Source organism: Nerophis lumbriciformis, linkage group LG15 (genome assembly GCF_033978685.3).
Source record: "Nerophis lumbriciformis linkage group LG15, RoL_Nlum_v2.1, whole genome shotgun sequence".
NCBI classification, from domain to species: Eukaryota; Metazoa; Chordata; class Actinopteri; order Syngnathiformes; family Syngnathidae; genus Nerophis; species Nerophis lumbriciformis.
In genome coordinates, this window is record NC_084562.2 from 38,963,255 (window position 1) to 38,984,531 (window position 21,277).

Sequence of the window (21,277 nt, forward strand, 5' to 3'; positions counted from 1 at the left end):
ATAACTGACGATGAGTTTAGTAAACTGATGTATGTCGGCTGAACCCATTCCAAGGAAGGCCCGCCACCCAATTTGAAAACCATAGTTCTATATTACTATATAGTTAAAAATGAAACAAGGTTTATTTACAAATAGACCATGTTTCATTTTTGACCACCTGACTTCATTAATAACAAATGGACAACCAAAACTAAAGAATCATGCTTAGCTTTGATTAACCCAAAGGTATATAACAATGTATTAATGACAGAGTTGCATTCTGCAATGTCGTAATGCACTGTATCAAAGAGCTATTTCGAATATATCGGTTACCTAAATGACAATTATTTGCCAAGGCTTTGTGGTGATAAAATCAATGTTTCCTGAGATTTAAATCAATATAAAACATTAAGCAACTCAAAACAGTAATGTTGCATGTGTTAATTTTAAGGGCCCTCATTTTTTAAATGCCCGTGCAGCACATTTAGAATAAAATAGTAACAAGAAAACCATTTAAAACTGTAAAAAAAAGCGGCAACAGGTATAAATAATGTAGCAAGAAAATGTTACAATATTGACACTAATAACACAAAACTGCCACCATGTACAGTCGGCAGTTTATACTTTGAAACTGTCACTGCTCAAAAAATAAAACAAACTGACAGATCTGAAGCTGATATAGAGATGTAAGCATTCAAAGTTAAAATAACAAACATTACTTATTTTTAACACTTTTATAGTGGGACTCGGGAGTCTTTTGGATCACGAAACCTTTCGTCAATGCTCAAACGAATGATCCAAAAACAATTATTTGCCTATTTATGGCTCCAATTACTTTACATCAAATATTTATCTTAAATATTTCATATTTTGTGTTCATCCTCTTAAAAGAGGGTTTTGACTAATAGGACTAAAACATTAAAACAAATCAAGCTTTATGTCATCGGTTAGATCTGAAGTTGATCTATAGATATTTAAATATTGAAAGTAAAACATCAATTTAACACTTTAATGACTGGGGACCTTTAACGTTCACCAAAGTTGAGGAAAGTACGAACATATATTGTATTGGTTTTGAAAATGAAAAACATCAAAATGGTAGCCCTCAGTGGAAAAGGTTTGGACACTCCGGGTTTAAGACTACTCTAAATGTGTTAAGGCATGTTTGTATTGTCCACCAACATGGTCCTATTGTTGTCAATTACAATGCGTTTTAGAAAGATGTTACTTACTTATGTATCAGGGAAGGCCTACTGTATCTTCCGAACAAACGCTGACTTTGCACAATGTTGCACAAAGAAGTCCCAGGACACCGCGGAGGAGCATACTTACACCCCCTAACAAGATGACTTTAAAGCGGGGAACGTCATAAAGGTTCTGCCTCTAGAGCCGTCATTACAACGTGTTGACATCGAGGGCAAGCAAAGATTAACGAACGTGATAAAGAGTGATTCGTATATTTATTACACTAAATGTAAAAAGCCGTCATATTGTGATGTTTCCAAAAGGAAAACAATCTGATGTATTTGCTTTGGTTACTTCCATATTATAGCCTTTAGGTGTCGTGCACGATTAATGATTCCCGCCCCCATGCCGCGGGAGCGCGCATGGGGGCGTAGCTGTGTTTGCGTTCAGACAGCGTCACACTTCCGTGTTATTAGCGATCTCAAATATACACATTGTGGATTATTACGATCTTGATCATGTTGGTGTGATATGTGACATGTATTCATTGATAAATTGATCATCTGTACATTTCGTGTACTTACTGACATCGCTGCACAAATGATGCATCTGTATTGTACGGTGTAATATCGCCTGCCACCGTCTGGAAATTAAATGAATAACATCCTGTACTTTGATTTTTTTTAAGTATTTGTTTAATCTACTGATAGATTAAAATATACCACAAATCCAATGGGAACAACACTGCAGAGTAGACCAATTACGTATAAAAAATAAAATAAAATAATAATGTAACATTTGATTTGGTATATTATTCTTATTTATGTATGGAAAGTAATTTGTTAGGTATGAATTCTTAATTACATATTATTGAGTCACATTATTGTTATTTTCAAGTAATACATTTGTTTTTTGTAATGCATTTTATTTTATACGGTACCGCATTTCGTTTCTATTTCCGTGTTCCCGAATAGTGAACGGACGGGGGAGGTGCTCGAGAGAAAAAGAAGAGAAATAGGGATGGGCGATACCACACTTTTAGGATTCGATACGATACCGATACTTTTTCTTGCATTTTCACCGATACCAATACCGATACCAATACCATTAATTTCTTATTGCAATTTTTGTCAGTCAAAAATATTATTACTATTGTTATTATTTAAGACAACTCACAAGACAAATACAGAACATTTATACCACATTTATTATGGTCAATATATAATAAAAGTAAAATTAAAATAAATAACATAAATATGAAAAATAAATTAAATATAAACAAAAATATACACATTTTCACTTTTCTTATTTCTCAAAAAAAAAGTATTGGTAGAAAAACCTTAAAAAAACTATTATTCATAACAATGTTATGTTTCAAACCTCTTTGTGGAAGTAAACTTATAACACTTCTCTGAAGCAAAGTCAATAATTTCCTTATCACAATAAACTAGGATTTCCTTGTCCTATAAACCTGCATACGCAAGACAGTTCCCTGAGAAAATGAACTTGGAAAAATTATCTACAAAAATGTCTGACACCATCACACCTTTAGTGTGCTCGAGATATGTCGTCAAACGTCACACTTTACTGAAGTCTCAGATTGCTGTTCAGGAAAAGTAACATGTTCACGTTTTCTGCTTTGATACGATTACGCCTCTGGCTGATTATTTCTCCGGCCTTAGAGAAGAGTCTCTCTGCTGGAACAGACGTTGCAATAGTTCCAAGGTATTTTTTCGCAACTTTGTTCAGCATTGGGAATGTGGTTTCATTTTTTTTCCACCAAACCAAAGGGTCCTCACTCCTTGGGATCACCTTTTCCTCCATGTATCTTCTCATTTCAACATACGCATCTGTGTTTGCTGTGCGATTGCTCTGAAAAGCCAGAACACGACTGTCAAACTCCTGCCATATTCCCTTGGATGATGAGCACTCAGCAGGTGACTCGTGTCACAGTTGATGCAGTCGCGGCGGCCTCATGTCTCGTTGACTGTGTTTCAGCGCAGGCCAGGGCTTGCATTTCTGTGATGATCCGTGATTTAATCATCTCCACATTTGCAGAATCACTGAACACAATGTTTCTGAAGCGAATGTCCAAAAAGGTGCTGGCTGCAAGAGTGTGGTTGTGTTCAATGTTTTGGAACCTTCGCTTGCATTGTGCAGCAAGTTGTGAAGCCAGACTGTTACCCTGGTCAGCAGATGTGGTTACTTTCTGGAGAAGAAGACAGACCAGAGGTATGACTTTGGAAATCGTGACATACTGCTCTGCTGAAACCTCCTTGGTGGCCTCTTCAAAAGGCCTGAGGACATCACTGGCCTGCCTGATGTGGGACCATTCTTCATCACATAGGCACATGTTGTTTCTCCCGAGAAGACAAAGTGTTGTTGTGATGGCTTGTTGTTGCTCATACAGTCTGTCAATCATGTACAACACAGAGTTCCATCTAGTATCCACTGATTGGATTAGTTTATGCTGTGGTAAATTCAACTGATTTTGTACTTCTTTTAGCTTGTCAGTTGCTCTGGTGCTGTGATGGAAGAACCGAACAATGGCACTATATTTCTCCAAGCTGGACTCAAGACTTGTGTCAGCCTTAATGGAGTCCTTCACAATGAGGTTGAGTGTGTGAGAAAAACAAGGAATATGTTTCCAACAAGTTTTACGCACAGCAGAGACCATATTGGCTCCATTGTCTGTAACAACCGCATGAACCTTACTGGTGATGCCCCATTCATCAGTTGTTTTTTTGAGGAGTTCAGATATATTGTCTGCTGTGTGCTGCACAGCTACATGGATTGTTGCAAGATTGCAAGACTGCATCTGCCAGTCTTTGTCAATAAAATGTCCTGACAGAGTCAAATAACCTTCAGTGGTTCTTGCAGTCCACATGTCGGTTGTTAAAACCACACTGCTTGCTGATTGCATGGAGTCCTTTACTGTTTTTTGTGCATGCTCGTACAGTTTGGGAATTTCACCTGTCATCATGGATTTCCGACTAGGGATCTGGTATCGAGGATCTACCACCTTCATAAAATGCCGGAAACCTTGGTCCTCTACTATTGAAATGGGTTGCAAGTCCTTCACAATCATTTTGGCAAGGCTTGTTGTGATCTCACGTGCTCTTTGAGACTCATCTGAAAAGAATAACATTTTCATGTCACAATAAGGAAGATAAAAAGTATTTGTTATAAAAGATATTAAGGATTTAATTAGATATTAGGGTTTTCCAATTAACTGTCAAATCCGAATCGCAAGAAGCTGCAGTTATTTTTTAAAGTTTGTGATATAATTAGAAATTAATGAAATATGAAATAGGCTAATGTTTTCGAAATGTAAGAAATCATGTTACAGATTAAAACCAAAATCAATTCAATCATATATTTCAAGATTTTCTTGGAAAAAAATAAAACTGTAATGCAAAGATGAAGAATCTCCACATTTTATCTCTTTCTTATCTTGTACTCAAGCAATTTTCAACTAACAGTAAATTCCCCTGTGTGGAAATTATTTGAATTTAGGATAATAATTTAAACAAAAATATTCAGTAAACATTACTAAAAAACAAAAAAAAATAATGCCTGTTTTAAGTCAACAATTGGACAACACTGGATATAACTTCCCCCTTCACCTGAAGTGTCTGTTATTAGTAGATTGTGATCGGAATATTTATAGACTTTATCACTACACTGTCAAAGGTCGGACGCTAACTGTCTGTAGGCTACCTGGATACACTTGGCTTTTTTGCAGACTTTCGTGCAGGGTCTTCTGCCGGGCTGCGGGTGGCGGTGCAGGTTCTTTCACAGCAGCGTGAGCCTGTCTTTTTACCAGCTCGCTGTGGCTCTCGGGATGTGTGGTCTTCATATGTTTGAATAAATTGCTGGTGTTGCTGCTGTGTGGCACTTGTTTGTCACACAGTTCGCACCGCGCCGTGGCTTTGTCGACTGGTGAAAAATAACACCATACCACGCTTCTTTTCTTGTCTGCCATTATCGCGTCTCTGGCTTTTCCTTTCCTCCGGCTCCCGCATCCGTGGCCGTGCTGACCTCCTGGCCTGGCTGCATCGCTGTCGGCTGGCTGTGTGTGTGTTGCACGTTGACGACGCTCATTCGCTGTCTCCTGTGACGTGACTGGGCCAGCTCTATACTCTGCCAGGTACAGGGGTGTCCCAGCACATAGTAAGTTAAGTAAGTAATCAAAAACATCTGAAAGTGATGCTTGCACCCCCCACACGCCGTTTTTTGGTTTATATCGATACTTTTTTAAGAAAAGTGATGCCAAATGAGTAGCGTGTGAGTATCGATATATCGATACCACAGGATCGATACGCACATCCCTAAAGAGAAAGAGGGAGACGAGAAGAGGTGGCTGTGCCGTTTCAAGCGTGTCCTGCGGACTTGTGCTACTTTGCAAGGAAGACAGGAAAACTATCAATTAAACAACTCAATTGTAACCTGCCTTTAACACAGCCGTCGAAGTTGGTGAGAGACATAAATATAAGGGTTACAATAATAACGTATTTAATGGCAGAAAATGTGTCCCACGTACGTCTATTTCCCTCAAACTTTGTACTAACATGATTGTTATATACAGACTTGTCATATACGAAATGTGTACATTTGGACTAATTTTATTAATCACAGATGAAGTTATACACAATATTCCAACATACTTGTGTGCTGCTAGGAAATGTGTGCCCCCCTTTATTTTCTTTAAATGATGTACTAACATAATATGGTCTATTCTTTGCACATTCATAGCTAAACGTGTACATTTGGACTCATTTAATTTAAGGGAATGCAACATATTTCAGCATATGTGCGCACATATAAACATATCTCAAGTTTGCCAGATGTGGATTGACAAATGTATCTTCACAGAAGCTTAAATATATTGTGTTTGATCAAAATGATCCTGCATACTAACTTTGCTCAACACCTTCTGATAGTGTATAATATATCGTATAATCAATTTTTACCTTTAAATATACCACAAGATACCCGTTACCCTGAAAAAGTAAGGTCTTTCTTTTCCTGCCACAAAACCTGTAATAAGCAGGCAGACAAATACTGTACATTGCAGTCACCCTTTCCATAGACTCCATTAAAATCCAGTAAAACTGTTAGTCATAGTAAACACTCTCAAGTTACCCAATTATAAGGGAAATGTTGGTGCATGACAAAATTACATATGCTCATATATTTCCTGTTTTCTTAATTTTTAATGGACGACCTAGCTGGCAGACAAATGCCACGATTGTAAAGAACATGAACATCACTAATACATGAGTTGGGTAACTCAAGCAATTCAGTGTTTTTTTAATGGAAAATGGTACACTGATGTACCGAGGATAATTGTTTTATCTGTAATTTTGCTCCACATGAAATTATATTTGTGACATAATACAAAAACAATGTAGGCAACGTTCCCTCTAAGGTGCGCGCCTGCGCAATTGCGCACTTCTCAAGCGTCCTCTGCGCACAGCAAATATATGCCGCGCACCAAATCAAACCCATCTGAATTCTAAACAAAATAAACACATTTATTCTGTGTAATTTTGCAATGCAACTCTGAGTGACAGTGACAACAAGCGGCCTAACGGTGTTCGTCAACACCGTTCAATTATTGTAACGTCTATCGAGATGCTTCGAGGACAGGAATTATATCGATCACTTTATTGAGCAAAACTGTTTATATTGGGCCATAACCACACCAAAAACATGAGTAAAAAACTTCTATCTCGAAAATCTAGTCATTTTCTGCTGTACAAACCAGACCAAAACCAACTTGTCATCTGTCACCAACACGCATACCACTAAACCACTGGTGCGTTTAAGGCCACACAAAAAGTCGGACAACTCAAACACCACACAAAGTTACACTATGACTCCTCAGTCATACGTGTGCTTATTCTACTGTCATTTATTATTAATGTTAATTTATTTATATTAATCATGGAATGCTATTACTAGAGAAAGTTACAGGAATGCACACTTCATCCTATACTTACATTTCATTGTGCAAATGAGGATGCTTAAGGGAACTAAATGTGATCTCTGAAAGGGGTACAAATGATTTCCAAAGCAGGATCCCCACCCAGACATATTGTACAATACTAATCCATAGCTTGTGAAAAACAAGATTTCTTTTATTTTCATTACAAGTTGGCCAAATCACTAATATTACTAAATAATCTCATGAAAATGACTCCTCTCATTTGAGTGTTATTATAAAAGATTGGTTTGTGACAGGTGTGCTGCTGGTATTGCCACATGTGATATTGCTCACATGTGCTCCATTGAATGCTCAGGGAGTTTTTGTGTTTGCTCAGACACATGAACAATTAGAGGGAACATTGAATGTAGGGTATCTTCAAAGACATAACAAAACAAAACTTTGATTCTTTGTCTTTCAGATTCAGTGTGATGTGCGTCTGCGGTGGTTCCACCATGAATCATCATTAACAAGAGGGTTTCATTTGTATCACATGCAAATTATCTTAGTAGGGCTGTCAATTTATTATTTTTTTCATTAGATTAATCACATTATGGAATTTAGATTAATCATGAATTAAGGATGATTAATCCAGGTGATTAATACTAGTTAAAATTTGCTGAAGAAATGACCCCAATATTTGTAAACAAATGCAATTGTATTATAAGAATATCATCCAGGATCGTTTTCAAATGTTTTACTCTAACATTACATAACTCCAAAACCAAACATGCATTTTGTCTAAAAATGCCTGTAATAGTGTATCCATGTGAGTTTTACTAGAATCGGTTGTTTTTGTAAGGTTTGCAAATACAAAATATGGGTTTTACTCACTATGACAGTATACTGTCACAATCAATCTGACAGTTATTTAAACATAACCCCGAAACCACACGCAACATGGCTAATAATACCTGGAAAAATGTTTCTTTGTGAGTTTTACTGGAAAAACATATTTTGTATGGTTTGTAAAGACACAAGTTAGTTTTTTTTACTCAATATGACAGTATAACTGCCACACTCAATATGACAGTTATTTAATCATAACTCCTAAACTACACATGAAAAACGGCTAATACCGGTAATGCCTGAAATAATGCATCCTTGTGAGTTTTACTCGAAACATATTTGCTTTTTTAAGGCTTGCAAACACAAAAAGTAGTTTTTTTACTCAACATGACAGTAATCCTGAGATAATGCGAAAAAAGCAATAAAAATGTATTTAAACATAACTCCTAACAACAAATGCAAAATGGCTAATAATGCCTGGAGACATGTATCTTTGTTAGTTTTACTAGAAAATTGATCTTTTGTAAGGTTTGCAAAGACACAAGTTAGTTTTTTTTTTAAATTCAATATGACAGTATAAATGTCATATTTAATATGAAAGTTATATAAACATAACTCCAAAGCCAAACATGCAATATGTCTAAACATGCCTGTAATATTGTATCTATGTGAGTTTTACTGGAATCAGTTGTTTGTGTAAGGTTTGCAAATACAAAAATTAGGTTTTACTCACTATGACAGTATACTGCCACACTCAATATGACAGTTATTTAAACATAACTCCTAAACTACACATGAAAAACGGCTAATAATGCCTGAAATAATGCATCCTTGTGAGTTTTACTCGAACCATATGCTTTTTTAAGGCTTTAAGTTTTTTCCTCAATATGACAGTAATGTTCTTAAAATCCTGAGATAATGTGAAAAAAGCAATACAAATTGATTCCATCATATTTCCTAATCAAAACATGCAGAATGTCTAAAAATTCCTTTAATTTTGAATCCATGTGAGTTTTACTAGAATCAGTTGTCTTTGTAAGGTTTGCAAATACAAAAATGTGGTTTTACTCACTATGACAGTAACTTTCACACTCAATATGACAGTTATTTAAACATAACTCTTAAACCACACATAAAAAATTGCTAATAATGCCTGAAATAATAAATTCTTGGGAATTTTACTCCAAACATATGCTTTTTTAAAATCTTGCAAACACAAAAATTAGTTTTTTTACTCAATATGACTGTAATGTTCTTAGAATCTTGAGATAATGCGAAAAAAGCAATAAAAATGTATTCAAACATAACTCCTAAACAACAAATGCAAAATGGCTAATAATGCCTATCTTTGTTAGTTTTACTAGAAAAATGATCTTTTGTAAGGTTTGCAAAGACACAAGTTAGTTTTTTATTCAATATGACAGTATAACATATTAAATATGAAAGTTATATAAACAGAACTCCAAAACCAAACATGCATTATGTCTAAAAATGCCTGTAATATTGTATATATGTGAGTTTTACTAGAATCAGTTGTTTTTGTAAGGTTTGCAAATACAAAAATTAGGATTTAAACATAATGCCAGTATAACTGCCACACTCCATATGACAGTTACTTAAACACAACTCCTAAACCAAACATGAAAAATGTCTAATATAGCGGGAAGAAATGTATCTTTGTGAGTTTTACTCGAAACATTTTCTTTTGTAAGGTTTGCAAAAATACCAGTTAGTTATTTTTACTGAATATGACAGTAATGTTCTTAGAATTCTGAGATAATGCGAAAAAAGCAATACAAATGTATTTAAACATAACTCCTAAACAACACATGCAAAATGGCTAAAATGCCTGGAGACATGTATCGTGTCGTTGCCAACATGAGCGTTAAAGTCCCTCAGCAGAACAAGGGAATCACCCGAGGGAGCACTCTCCAGTACTCCCTCAAGGGAATCCAAAAAGAGTGGGTACTCTGAGCTGCTATTTGGTGCGTAAACTTAAACAACAGTCAGGACCCGGCCCCCAACCCCAAAGCGGAGGGAAGCTACCATCTCGTCTACTGGGTTAAATCCAAATCCTAGTTAAAGCTCAAATCCAGCTTTGAGCCGGGGGGCAACAAGAATTGCCACCCCAGCCTCTCATTGCTTGCAACGCCAGAGTGGAAGAGAGTCCAGCACCTCTCGAGAGAACAGGTTCCAGAGCCCTTGCTGTGCGTCGAAGGGAGTCCAACTATATCTAGCCGGAACTTCTCCACCTCGCGCACCAGCTCAGACTCCTTCTCTCCCAGCGAGGTGACGTTCCACATCCCAAGAGCTAGCTTATGTAGCCGATGATCTGACCGCCAAGTGCCTTGCCTTCGGCTGCCACCCAGCTCACACTGCACCCGACCTCTATGACTCAGCCCATGAGCCCCATGGAGACAGGCCCGGCCACCAGGAAACAAATATTTTGTATGGTTTGCAAAGATACACGTTTGTTTTTGTACTTAATATGACAGTATAACTGTCATATTAAATATGAAAGTTATATAAACCTAACTCCAAATCCAAACATGTATTAAGTGTAAAAATGCCTGTAATATTGTATCTATGTGAATTTTACAAGAATCAGGCGTTATGGATAAGGTTTAAAAATACAAAAAATAGGTTCTACTCATAATGACGGTATAACTGCCACACTCAATATGACAGTTATTTAAACATAACTCCTAAACTACACATGAAAAACGGCTAATAATGCCTGAAATAATGCATTTTTGTGATTTTTACTCGAAACATATGCTTTTTTGAATCTTGCAAACACAAAAAGTAGTTTTTTACTCAATATAACTGTAATGTTCTTAAAATCCTGAGATAATGCGAAAAAAGCAATAAAAATGTATTTAAACATAACTCCGAAACAACAAATGAAAAATGGCTTATAATGCCTGGAGACATGTATGTTTGTTAGTTTTACTAGAAAAAGATATTTTGTAAAGTTTGCAAAGACACATTTTTTTAAATTCAATATGACAGTATAACTGTCATATAAAATTTGAAAGTTATATAAACATAACTTAGGGCAGCACGGTGGAAGAGGGGTTAGTGTATCTGCCTCACAATACGAAGGTCCTGAGGAGTGTGGGGTTCATTCCCGGGCTCGGGCTCTTTCTGGGTGGAGTTTGCATGTTCTCCCCGTGACTGCGTGGGTTCCCTCCGGGTACTCCGGCTTCCTCCCACCTCCAAAGACATGCACCTGGGATAGGTTGATTGGCAACACTAAATTGGCCCTTGTGTGTGAGTGTGAATGTTGTCTGTCTATCTGTGTTGGCCCTGCGATGAGGTGGCGACTTGTCTAGGGTGTACCCCGCCTTCCGCCCGATTGTAGCTGAGATAGGCTCCAGTGCCCCCCGCGACCCCGAAGGGAATAAGCGGTAGAAAATGGATGGATGGATAAACATAACTTCAAAACCAAACATGCATTATGTCTAAAAATACCTGTAATATTGTATTGATGTGAGTTTTACTAGAATCAGTTGTTTTTGTAAGGTTTGCAAATACAAAAAGTATTTTTTTACTCAATATGACAGTAATGTTCTTAAAATCCTGAGATAATGCAAAAAAAAAGCAATAAAAATGTATTCCATCATAATTTCTAAACCAAACATGCAAAATGTGTAAAAATGCCTGTAATATTCAATCCATGCGAGTTTTACTAGAATCATTTGTGTTTGTAAGGTTTGCAAATACAAAAATTAGGTTTTATTCTCTATGACAGTCACCCTCAATATGACAGTTATTTAAACATAACTCCTAAACCACACATGAAAAATGGCTAATAATGCCTGAAATAATGCATTCTTGTGAGTTTTACTCGAAACATATACTTTTTTAAGGCTTGCAAACACAAAAAGTAGTTGTTTCCTCAATATAACAGTATTGTTCTTAAAATCCTGAGAAAAAAGCAATAAAAATGTATTCCATCATAATTCCTAAACAAAACATGCAAAATGTCTAAAAATTCCTTTAATATTCCATGTGAGTTTTACTAGAATCAGTTGTTTTTGTAAGGTTTGCAAAAACAAAAATTTGGTTTTACTCACTATGATAGTACACTGTCACACTCAATATGACAGTTATTTAAAAATAACTTTTAAACCACACATGAAACATTGCTATTAATGCCTGAAATAATGCATCCTTGGGAGTTTTACTCGAAACATATGCTTTTTTAAATTTTGCAAACACAAAAAGTAGTTTTTTTTTACTTAATATGACTGTAATGTTCTTAGAAACCTGAAATAATACGAAAAAAGCAATACAAATGTATTTAAACATAACTCCTTAACAACAATTGCAAAATGGCTAATAATGCCTGGAGACATGTATCTTTGTTAGTTTGACTAGAAAAAATATCTTTTGTAAGGTTTGCAAACACACAAGTTTTTTTTTTCTTTTTTCAATATGACAGTATAACTGTCATATTAAATATGAAAGTTATATAAACATCCCACACAGCAGGAGACGCCAAACTAAACCGGCGCGCGCCTACGCGGATACTGAGCGGACCAATGTCACCCGCGGACGTGGACGCGCCTACTAGTGTGTACGCGCATGAGCCAAGATCGATCATTTCTGGATTTTCTTGGCTGGGACACGAACGTAAGTATAGATTTATTGTTTTATTGCTAAAGGTTGGCCTTTGTCTTTCCATCATCATTTATGTATGATTGTAATGACGTTGTTTGATATTAGGACTAGCAGTAAAACTATATTCTGTAAAAAAAAAAAAAAAAAGGCTATTTTATTTAAAATGGAATAGCAATTTGGCAGAATATGTTATGGTAGTTAAGTAAAGGTTCTTTGCTGTGTATTTTTCTTGATGCAACGCTCGGAGCTGGTAAATCACGTTGTTAAATTGTTGTAAAAACCGGACTTTTATATGCTAAATGCCAGAGGTGGGACCAAGTCATTGCTTTGCAAGTCACAAGTATGTCTCAAGTCTTTGCCCTCAAGTCTCGAGTCAAGTCCCGAGTCAAGACAGGCAAGTCCCGAGTCAAGTCCAAAGTCAAGACAGGAAAGTCTCAAGTCAAGTCCCAAGTCCTGCATTTTGATTTTCGAGTCCTTTCAAGTCCTTTTTAACCACAGACTAATATATTTACACAGATTGTGTATGCTTTTAAAACGCTGTATTTATTTATTAAAACAAGTGCATTTGAAATTGCAGGAAAAAAAATAGTGCTGACATTGCACTTCATAATAGCACTATTACCCAGTCATTTTAAACATTTAACTAATTCCTTTACAGAATAAACACATTTGAAAAAACAAGTGCAACTGTACTTATTTGTATAAAAGTGTTAACATTGTATTTCCATGGCATATTGCATTGTAACTAGTTCCACAGCAGTTTCTATCCTGTTCTTACCTTATCTCATTGATCTAATCTCATACTGTATGTGTGTTGATGTGTGCGTACACATGGAAAACATAACAAATACATGAACAAAACAATGAACAGAGTTGTACTTTTTAGATGTCAGGGCCCTATGCAGTATGTACACATTAGAGATGCGCGGTTTGCGGACACAACCGCGGAGTCCGCGGATTATCCGCGGTTCGGGCGGTTGAAATAAAAAAAAAAAAGATTTTATCCGCGGGTCGGGTCGGGCGGTTGAAATAAAAAAAAAAAAGATTTTAAATAGATTCAGGCGGGTGGCAGTTAAACCAATTCGGAAATATATATACATAGTTAAATGTTGTTACCCACATACGAAAAACGAGCAGGCACCTGCAGCATATGCCACAACAGAAGAAGAAAAAAAAAAGAGATGGACACTTTTACGGAGCGGAGAAGGGACGCCTCGCCGGGGTCCGGGACCGAGGCCCCTTCCCCCGAGAGGGCCCCACCGGGAGCCGTAGCTAAGGTGATCCGCGAGAAGGGCCCGACGCACGTCCAGGGTCACCACCGCGCCCACCGCACGACACCCCGCCTCGTCCGCCTTCGCCGCGGCCGGCGTCACGCGCAGCAGGTAAGCAGCTTACCTGCCCGCCACCCTCGTTGCCGGGGGCGCGTAACAGGGGTCACTCCGCGCGCAGTGCGCTCACGAAAGGGGTGGGGCAAGCAGAACTGGCGCTGCGGGATGAACCGAACGCCGGGTTAAGGCGCCCGATGCCGACGCTCATCAGACCCCAGAAAAGGTGTTGGTTGATATAGACAGCAGGACGGTGGCCCTGGAAGTCGGAACCCGCTAAGGAGTGTGTAACAACCCACCTGCCGAATCAACTAGCCCTGAAAATGGATGGCGCTGGAGCGTCGGGCCCATACCCGGCCGTCGCCGGCAGCGAGAGCCGCTAGGGCTAGGCCGCGACGAGTAGGATGGGCGCCGCGGTGCACGCTGAAGCCTCGGGCGCGAGCCCGGGTGCGAGGGACATTGCACCTCCACGCGCTTGGAGGTGCGCTCAGCGCGGCTCCCAGATGATTGCTGCATTGGATCAGTCGCCTTTCTTTAACAGGCAAAAGCTTTATAACCTCACTAATGCCTTGCATCGTCTATATTAGATATATAACAACGGGCGAGTGCGGTGTTGATTAAATGTTAATTCGGGTGGATGCGGATGGTTGACGACTTTTGTCATGCGGTTGCGGATGCAATAATTGCCTATCCGCGAATCTCTAGTACACATATTATTAATATAGTAAACATTTTAACTGACCTTTATTTGACTATGTTTGTCTTTTTGTAGGTGGCTAAAATACGCGGTGCTGCTGACCACCGTCTAACGTTACGTTACTGTGTGTGATACATTGACTAACGTTACGTTACTGTGTGTGATACATTGACTAACGTAACGTTATGTGTTGGTACCTCATGCAACCCTGCTTAAAAAAAATCACTTGACAAAAAGTATGAATAAGGTAGCAAACTGCAGTGGACGCAACAGATTGCCTTGTTAGCAATGACGTTATAACCATAGACATCTTATAAGTAGACGCAGCATTGGCTGCTGTGACGCGAGCAATTTGGCCGCCATCTTGAAGTCGTGATGAGGAGCCGGCGAGCAGCCTAAACTGACAGTTGACAGGTAGAAAACATGGATGTGTTCAGCGTTTTCTTACTCAAATGCGCGGACTGTTGAAAATAAGAATCGAGGGATTACTTTTCACAAGTAAGATTTAACATTACTATTGGCTGTATTTTATGAAAAGAATATTAGCACAGAGTTGAGAAGGAGCAAAGATCTTCAATATTTGAATGTGAAAATCACAAATAAATCTTCTGGGTGAGGATGACCCCCCTACAGGGGTTTGGTTTACAAACTTTCAGCCCCACCTAAAACAAAATTCACCAGCCGCCACTGATTATGATGCATTCTCATTTTAGGCAAAATATAAGACAATACTTTCTTAACAGTATAATTGTAACCAGGAATAAGTCTTCAAGTAACAATATTCAAATACTAACATTGTTGGGTAAGACAGAGTTTGGTTTTATTCTGAATCCAGTGAAATATAATCTTAGAGAAAAATTTAATTTAAAACATTTGTATGCACGTACAACACTTAAGACCTTCAGTATATCAGTATGTGGAATTAAATTATGGAATGGATTAAGCAAAGCAATCAAACAATGTACTAATATGATCCACTTCAAGAAACTCTTCAAACGTAAAGTGTTTACAAAGTACAAAGAACAAGAACCATGACAAACATTCACAATTTACTTCATCCATCCATTCATTCATTCATTCTCAAAATAAACTTATTTATCTCATCATATGAAATATGACTTACTTCAACAATTATTATTATTAAACTATTATTATTTATTTATTTTTATTGTGATTACTTATGGAGTATATTGTGAATAAATTGTGAACAGGAAGTGAACAAAAAGTCTTAGCAAGTGTTATGTAAAAGAAAAGGGGTAGGATTAAATAAACTGCTTCTTCCTACTCTTTTTCGAACATGTTGAAAAGAGAAACTAGAAATTGTGATGTATCATGTTGTATGCTTGCATGTTCGAAATAAACTCAAACTCAAACTTAAACAGATTGGCGGTTTTAGCTGATAAAAAGACTTTCAGGTGTTTATATATGTTTAAGTATTTGGCAGACGCTTTTATCCAAAGCGGCATACATAAAAAATACATTAAAAAACAATCACTGTAAACATGATCATTTAAGGGAAGAAATACAAAATATCAATACAAAGTGTCAAGACAGAATAAACTCTCTGCTGCTGCAGCAACAGAGATACAGTCTATAGGTCCCTAAGATATATAGATGTCTAATGTATTCATACATTGTTTATGTAGGATATACGCATGTATATATAACCTAATCATATTGTTTCTTCAATTTAAAAATAGCTGACCGGTTTTTTCCCCCTTCTCTGGGATTATATTCCCAGTTTTGATCTCGGACGTCTGGTCATTTATAGCGTATAAAATATTATATTACTGTTAAGCAAACATTAATAATAAAACACGCCAAAGCATGTGTCCGTTATCATAGCTACACGTATGACAAAAAAAGCGTGTTAAAATCAGTGGTATTCAGTGAGGTAAGATGAATTAAAGCTGACAGTTCATAGCTCCTGCCAAATGAATTGCACTGAGTGGAGCGGATCACCACTCCAAGATGGCGGCCCCGCGTCTCGTCTGCGCCAGTAGGCAGTAGCGCTCGATGCTGCGTCTACTTATAAGATGTCTATGGTTATAACGTTAGCAGTGAGTTTACAGCCTCACTGATTTAACTACACAGCAAATTAAAGTCACGTTACTTAGCCAATAAACGTTAGCTTACATTCAAAACTTACCCTTCTTTGTGCAACTTCAATGTCGAACGAAGTTGGAAGTTGTTGCGTCTCCGTCTGTAATATTCGAACTGCGTGATTTGCATACGGCAATTCGTTTTTTGTTGACCAAGTCGTAGTTTTTATACCCGAACGAAAGCAACTTTGGCATAATTGTTTTTTTCCTGCCGCATTGTTTGACAACTCTTGTTCATTGGTTCTCCTGCAATTTGATTGGATGAATGCTGCGTGATGAAAACAACGTAGATCTAATTTGATTGGCTATTGTACTGAGAGCACACACGCTGACAGGAACATCATGCTGATCGACACAGACGTAGAAAATGAAAGATACGGAGCTCTCCCAAATAACTTTTTAATCTTTGGGTTTTGTGGAAAGTAGCAAGTCATGTCAAGTCAAAAGGCTCAAGTCCAAGTGAAGTCACAAGTCATTGATGTTAAAGTCTAAGTCGAGTTGCAAGTCTCTACATTTTGTCAAGTCGAGTCTAAAGTCATCAAATTCATGACTCGAGTCTGACTCGAGTCCAAGTCATGTGACTCAAGTCCACACCTCTGCTAAATGCTGCCGCTAGCATTTAACTAACCCACGTGGATTAGTTTAATGCTAGCGGCAGTTATTACGGTGTTTGCTGGTCTCGTGAGTTTGCGCACGGGCCAAAAACTCAGTGTCTGTGTGGACATCGTGTGTGCCGCTGAGACATTAATTTGAGTGTGTATTATTTCTCTCTTTATTCTTTAGTGGAGAGAGATCCTGTCTACTTGGACTAGTGTGACGCCCTGTTTTTGTTTCCATTCAAAAAGAGGTATGTCTGTTATGAGTTTTTTGGCATAGTTAATTGTAGAAAGAAATATAAAATGAGTTGATGTGGCTGGGTAAAATGAGGTATATTTCTGCACATATTAAGGATCATTTTTCTTAATAAATATTTTTGTATATGCATGTATATATTTTATATACTGTTTTTTATTTTATTATTTTATTAGAGACTATTGTATGCTTTATTTACCTTTTTGTTATTATTATTATTTTATTTATTTATTATTATTATTATTATTATTTTTTTTTTATTTTATTTTTTTTTTTTTTGTGTCCTGTCCAGCTTCTCTGGCAAATCATATAGTTGATGTAGATGCCCATGTCGGCTGTTCAGATTTACTTTACAAAAGAGAAGTGTAGGATACTTCTCTTGTTGCCTTATTTGTATTTGACTTTATTAAATGTATTTATATTATCATTTAGTGCAGCCGGGCCGGAGCAGGAGGGGATAGAAAGAGAAAAAAAAGAAGACAGAGGGGGAAATTGTGGGGACAAGAGGGGGATTAGACAGAGAGACAAAAACAACAACAGCAAACAACAACAACAATAGAGCAACATCAGCAAATACGACATGTACAAACATGATGGTAAAAGTAATAGCAAATAAGCAGTTAGCGAAAAATAAAAAATAATACAGAAATGACAATGAGCATTATTACACTACAAATGGATCAATACAAATACCAATAGAAATAGCGCTATTGATAATGAACAATACCAATAATTTACCTTTATTATCAACAATACAGTTGTTTAAATGTAACAATACATATACGTACGTAATGATAACTTGAAATACGAAAGAATGCAGAAAAATGGAGGGGGAGAAAGAGAAGCAACCTACATTAACCTTGTAGATTGTTATAGTCAAAATAGGTTAAGCTTTGTCAGTGTGCCATGTGTTACACCCAGTTTACCCTAGGGCAACAACGTTAATATATGTTTGATGAAACGTGATTATGTGCATGAGTGTAAGTATGCATATGTACTTGTATATGTACAGAATGTGTATATGTGTTTGTACAATGAATGTATATGTACAGAATGTGTATATGTGTTTGTACAGTGAATGTGTATGTACAGTATGTGTATGTGTATGTTTGTATATTGAATGTGCGTGTGGATGTACGAACTTTAGGTAGGTAAATATGTACTGTATTTGTGTATGTATGTGGGAGCGTAGGTACCTATGTACGTATGTGAGCATATGTGAATTTGTATGTACAATACATTCGACTCCCAGAGTGCGTGGGAGCCAGAGCACGGCCCCATCACCTCCGAGAGCCCAACCCACAAACAGTAGGCGTGGTGCCCAGGGAACCAGGGACCACCGCCCCCACGCAGCCAAGCCGGCCAGCGACAGAAACCCCAGAGCCCGGCCCACCGTACCGCCCACAAGGGCCAGCAGCAGGCCGCAGACAGACGCACCCGGCAGAGGACAGGGCACGAGAAAAGCAGGGGACAGCCAGACCCCAAGCCAGCGAGAGACCACACCCCACACGGGCAGAAAGGCGAGACGCCCCGCCCGAGGGACCCAGAGACTCCCCGCAACCGGACGGGAAGACCGCCCCCGCCCCACCGGCAACCGGGCCCCCACGAGGCAACACCCCACCCCCGGAGAGCGCGGCGAGGCCAGACCCCGGCCACCCCACCCAAATCGGCCGCCGCAGGACCATCCAGGCACAGGGCCACGGGAACCACCCACCCCACCTGCAGGGACCCCAACGATGGAGATGGAACAACCAGCAACCGCCCCGCCGAGCCCCCCCTCTGAGGGAGGGGAAAAATCCCAAAATAATATTAATAAAATATATTAAAAAATTAATAAATAAATAAAAAAAAGAATTAAAAGAAGATCACAGACATGCTGACAAACAAGGTCACTACCCCAGCAACTGGCCGACTCGCAGCACCTCGGAATACCTTGCAGCACCAAGCTACCACAATAGACGCAGGGACTAGGCCCAACAGGCCCCAACCAAGACGGGCACCCGGAAGGGATGGACAGCGGGACCCAGGAGCTCCAGACACGCAGTTCGGATGCAGTAGCCTGAGGCGTCGACCCCCGTCTGACAGGCAGGCCCAGAGCGTACCCCCAGAAATATACATACATACATATATACATACACATACACACATACATGTATACATACCCACACATACAAATATATACATATACATACACATATGTACACACACACATATATATACATACATACATACACACACATATACATACATATACACAGTTCGTCAGCCCCGACAGCCATCACGCGCACGCGCTGCCACCAGTCACAACATCAGCCACACCCTTGCACCAGACCCAGCAGCCACGGGCGCCCACACCACAAACAAACGGCAGCAGAAACAGCAGCCGCAATAACCCCAGACAGCCAGCACCAGCCAATCAAATCAAAGCGATCAAAAAAAAATGCGACCAGCAACCACACGCCACCAGGACCACGGAGACCAGCCGGCGCCAGCCCGCCAGTCAGCCCGAACGCCAACACGCAAACAAGAGACACCAACACCCCCCCCCCCCCACCAAAAGGCCCCTCACCCCAACACAAACCCGCACAAACACACCACCGCCCAAACAACCGAGACACAGCATCCAGACCAGACACGGGGGCCGTGCCGCCACCACATCAAGTCACCAACAGAGACCCCACAGCGCAAGGTCGGGCCACACGGGCACGGACCCCACCCAACAGGAAGTGAGACCCGCGCGACGCCACACACAAATAAATAATAAGATTTTAAAAAAATAAATTAAAAAATAAATAAATAAATAAAAATAAAAATAAGTAAATAATAAAAATAAAAATAATAAATACATTAAAAATAAAAAAATATATAATAATAATAAATGAATAAAAGCCTGGCAGGCCACCAGACCGCAGTCCCCGCCGGCCGACGAGGCAATGAGGGGTGCGCCGAACCCCAATCCCCCCATGCATGTGTACAAGGCCCCCAGAGTGTCTACTGTGTAGTTAAAATTAGGAGGTCAGCCGTTATAGCTGACCTCCAGTCCCTATTGATGTGTGTACTGTAGCGTGAGTGAGATATGTATGCTTGTGGGAACTAATAATGCAATTTAAATTGGGGGACATCAAGGTCATGGTGGGTCCCAACCAAGCCAATCCCCCCAAATCCTAAGTGTCTAATATGCAGCTAAGCTTGAGGGATGGACGAGCAGGGGACAAGACAGGAGGACTGGAGCCCCATTGGAGGCATCCTCAACCCCCCGCCATGCCTCCCCGCAGGACAATCCCCAAAGTCCTATATATGTGTGACTGTGTGTGCTATAAGTAGGAGGAGTAGAGGGCCCGGACATCCCCCCCAGTCCACGCGGCCGACAACCAGGAACTACGGCCAGGAGGCCCACACCAGACCACTTTAACGTGACGCCACGCGAGCCCTCCCCCCGCCAAACAAAGCCATCCCCCGCCCCAACCCAACCCTGCAGAGCCCATACCGGCAACCAAACGCAGAAAAACTGCACAGCCCCCACGCCCAATGCAAACACCGCATCCCGGCCATCCACACAGCAACGTGCTCATACGAGTCCCGGCCAGGGGAAGGAGCCCCCCAACGGGGGAAGAAGCCAATGCATCCCGTCCGCACGCCAGCCCCCAAACCAGCCGGCAAGCCAACGCCAGCCAGCCCCACAACCCCACAAGCGCACAGTCCCCCAACCACTCCAACCCAACACAGCGATGCC

At 39.4% G+C, this 21,277-nt stretch overlaps 2 protein-coding genes across 2 annotated transcripts in view; both read right to left on the minus strand.

Annotated features, from left to right (window-relative positions):
• LOC133616104 (tubulin alpha-1C chain-like) overlaps nucleotides 1-1,480 on the minus strand; it is a 28,718-nt gene extending 27,238 nt beyond the window's left edge. Inside the window, exon 1 of the mRNA XM_061975205.1 lies at nucleotides 1,212-1,480. The gene's annotated coding sequence lies outside the window, so the exon portion shown is untranslated. The remainder of the gene's footprint in view (nucleotides 1-1,211) is intronic.
• Nucleotides 1,481-3,094: 1,614 nt separating this feature from the next.
• LOC133616159 (E3 SUMO-protein ligase ZBED1-like) lies at nucleotides 3,095-5,280 on the minus strand. The gene is made up of 2 exons (XM_061975301.2): nucleotides 4,885-5,280; nucleotides 3,095-4,296 (listed from the first exon to the last, which is right to left on the minus strand). The coding sequence occupies exons 1-2, from the start codon at nucleotides 5,147-5,149 to the stop codon at nucleotides 3,095-3,097; spliced, it is 1,467 nt and encodes a 488-aa protein (XP_061831285.1). The 5' UTR covers nucleotides 5,150-5,280.
• Nucleotides 5,281-21,277: the final 15,997 nt, after the last annotated feature.

Coding starts and splice junctions, on each gene's coding strand:
- LOC133616159 (XM_061975301.2), bottom strand. CDS start 5,149: ATGGCAGACAAGAAAAGAAGCGTGGTATGGTGTTATTTTTCACCAGTC. Junction 4,297..4,884: donor AAAAAGCCAAGTGTATCCAG/GTAGCCTACAGA, acceptor TATTCTTTTCAG/ATGAGTCTCAAAGAGCACGT.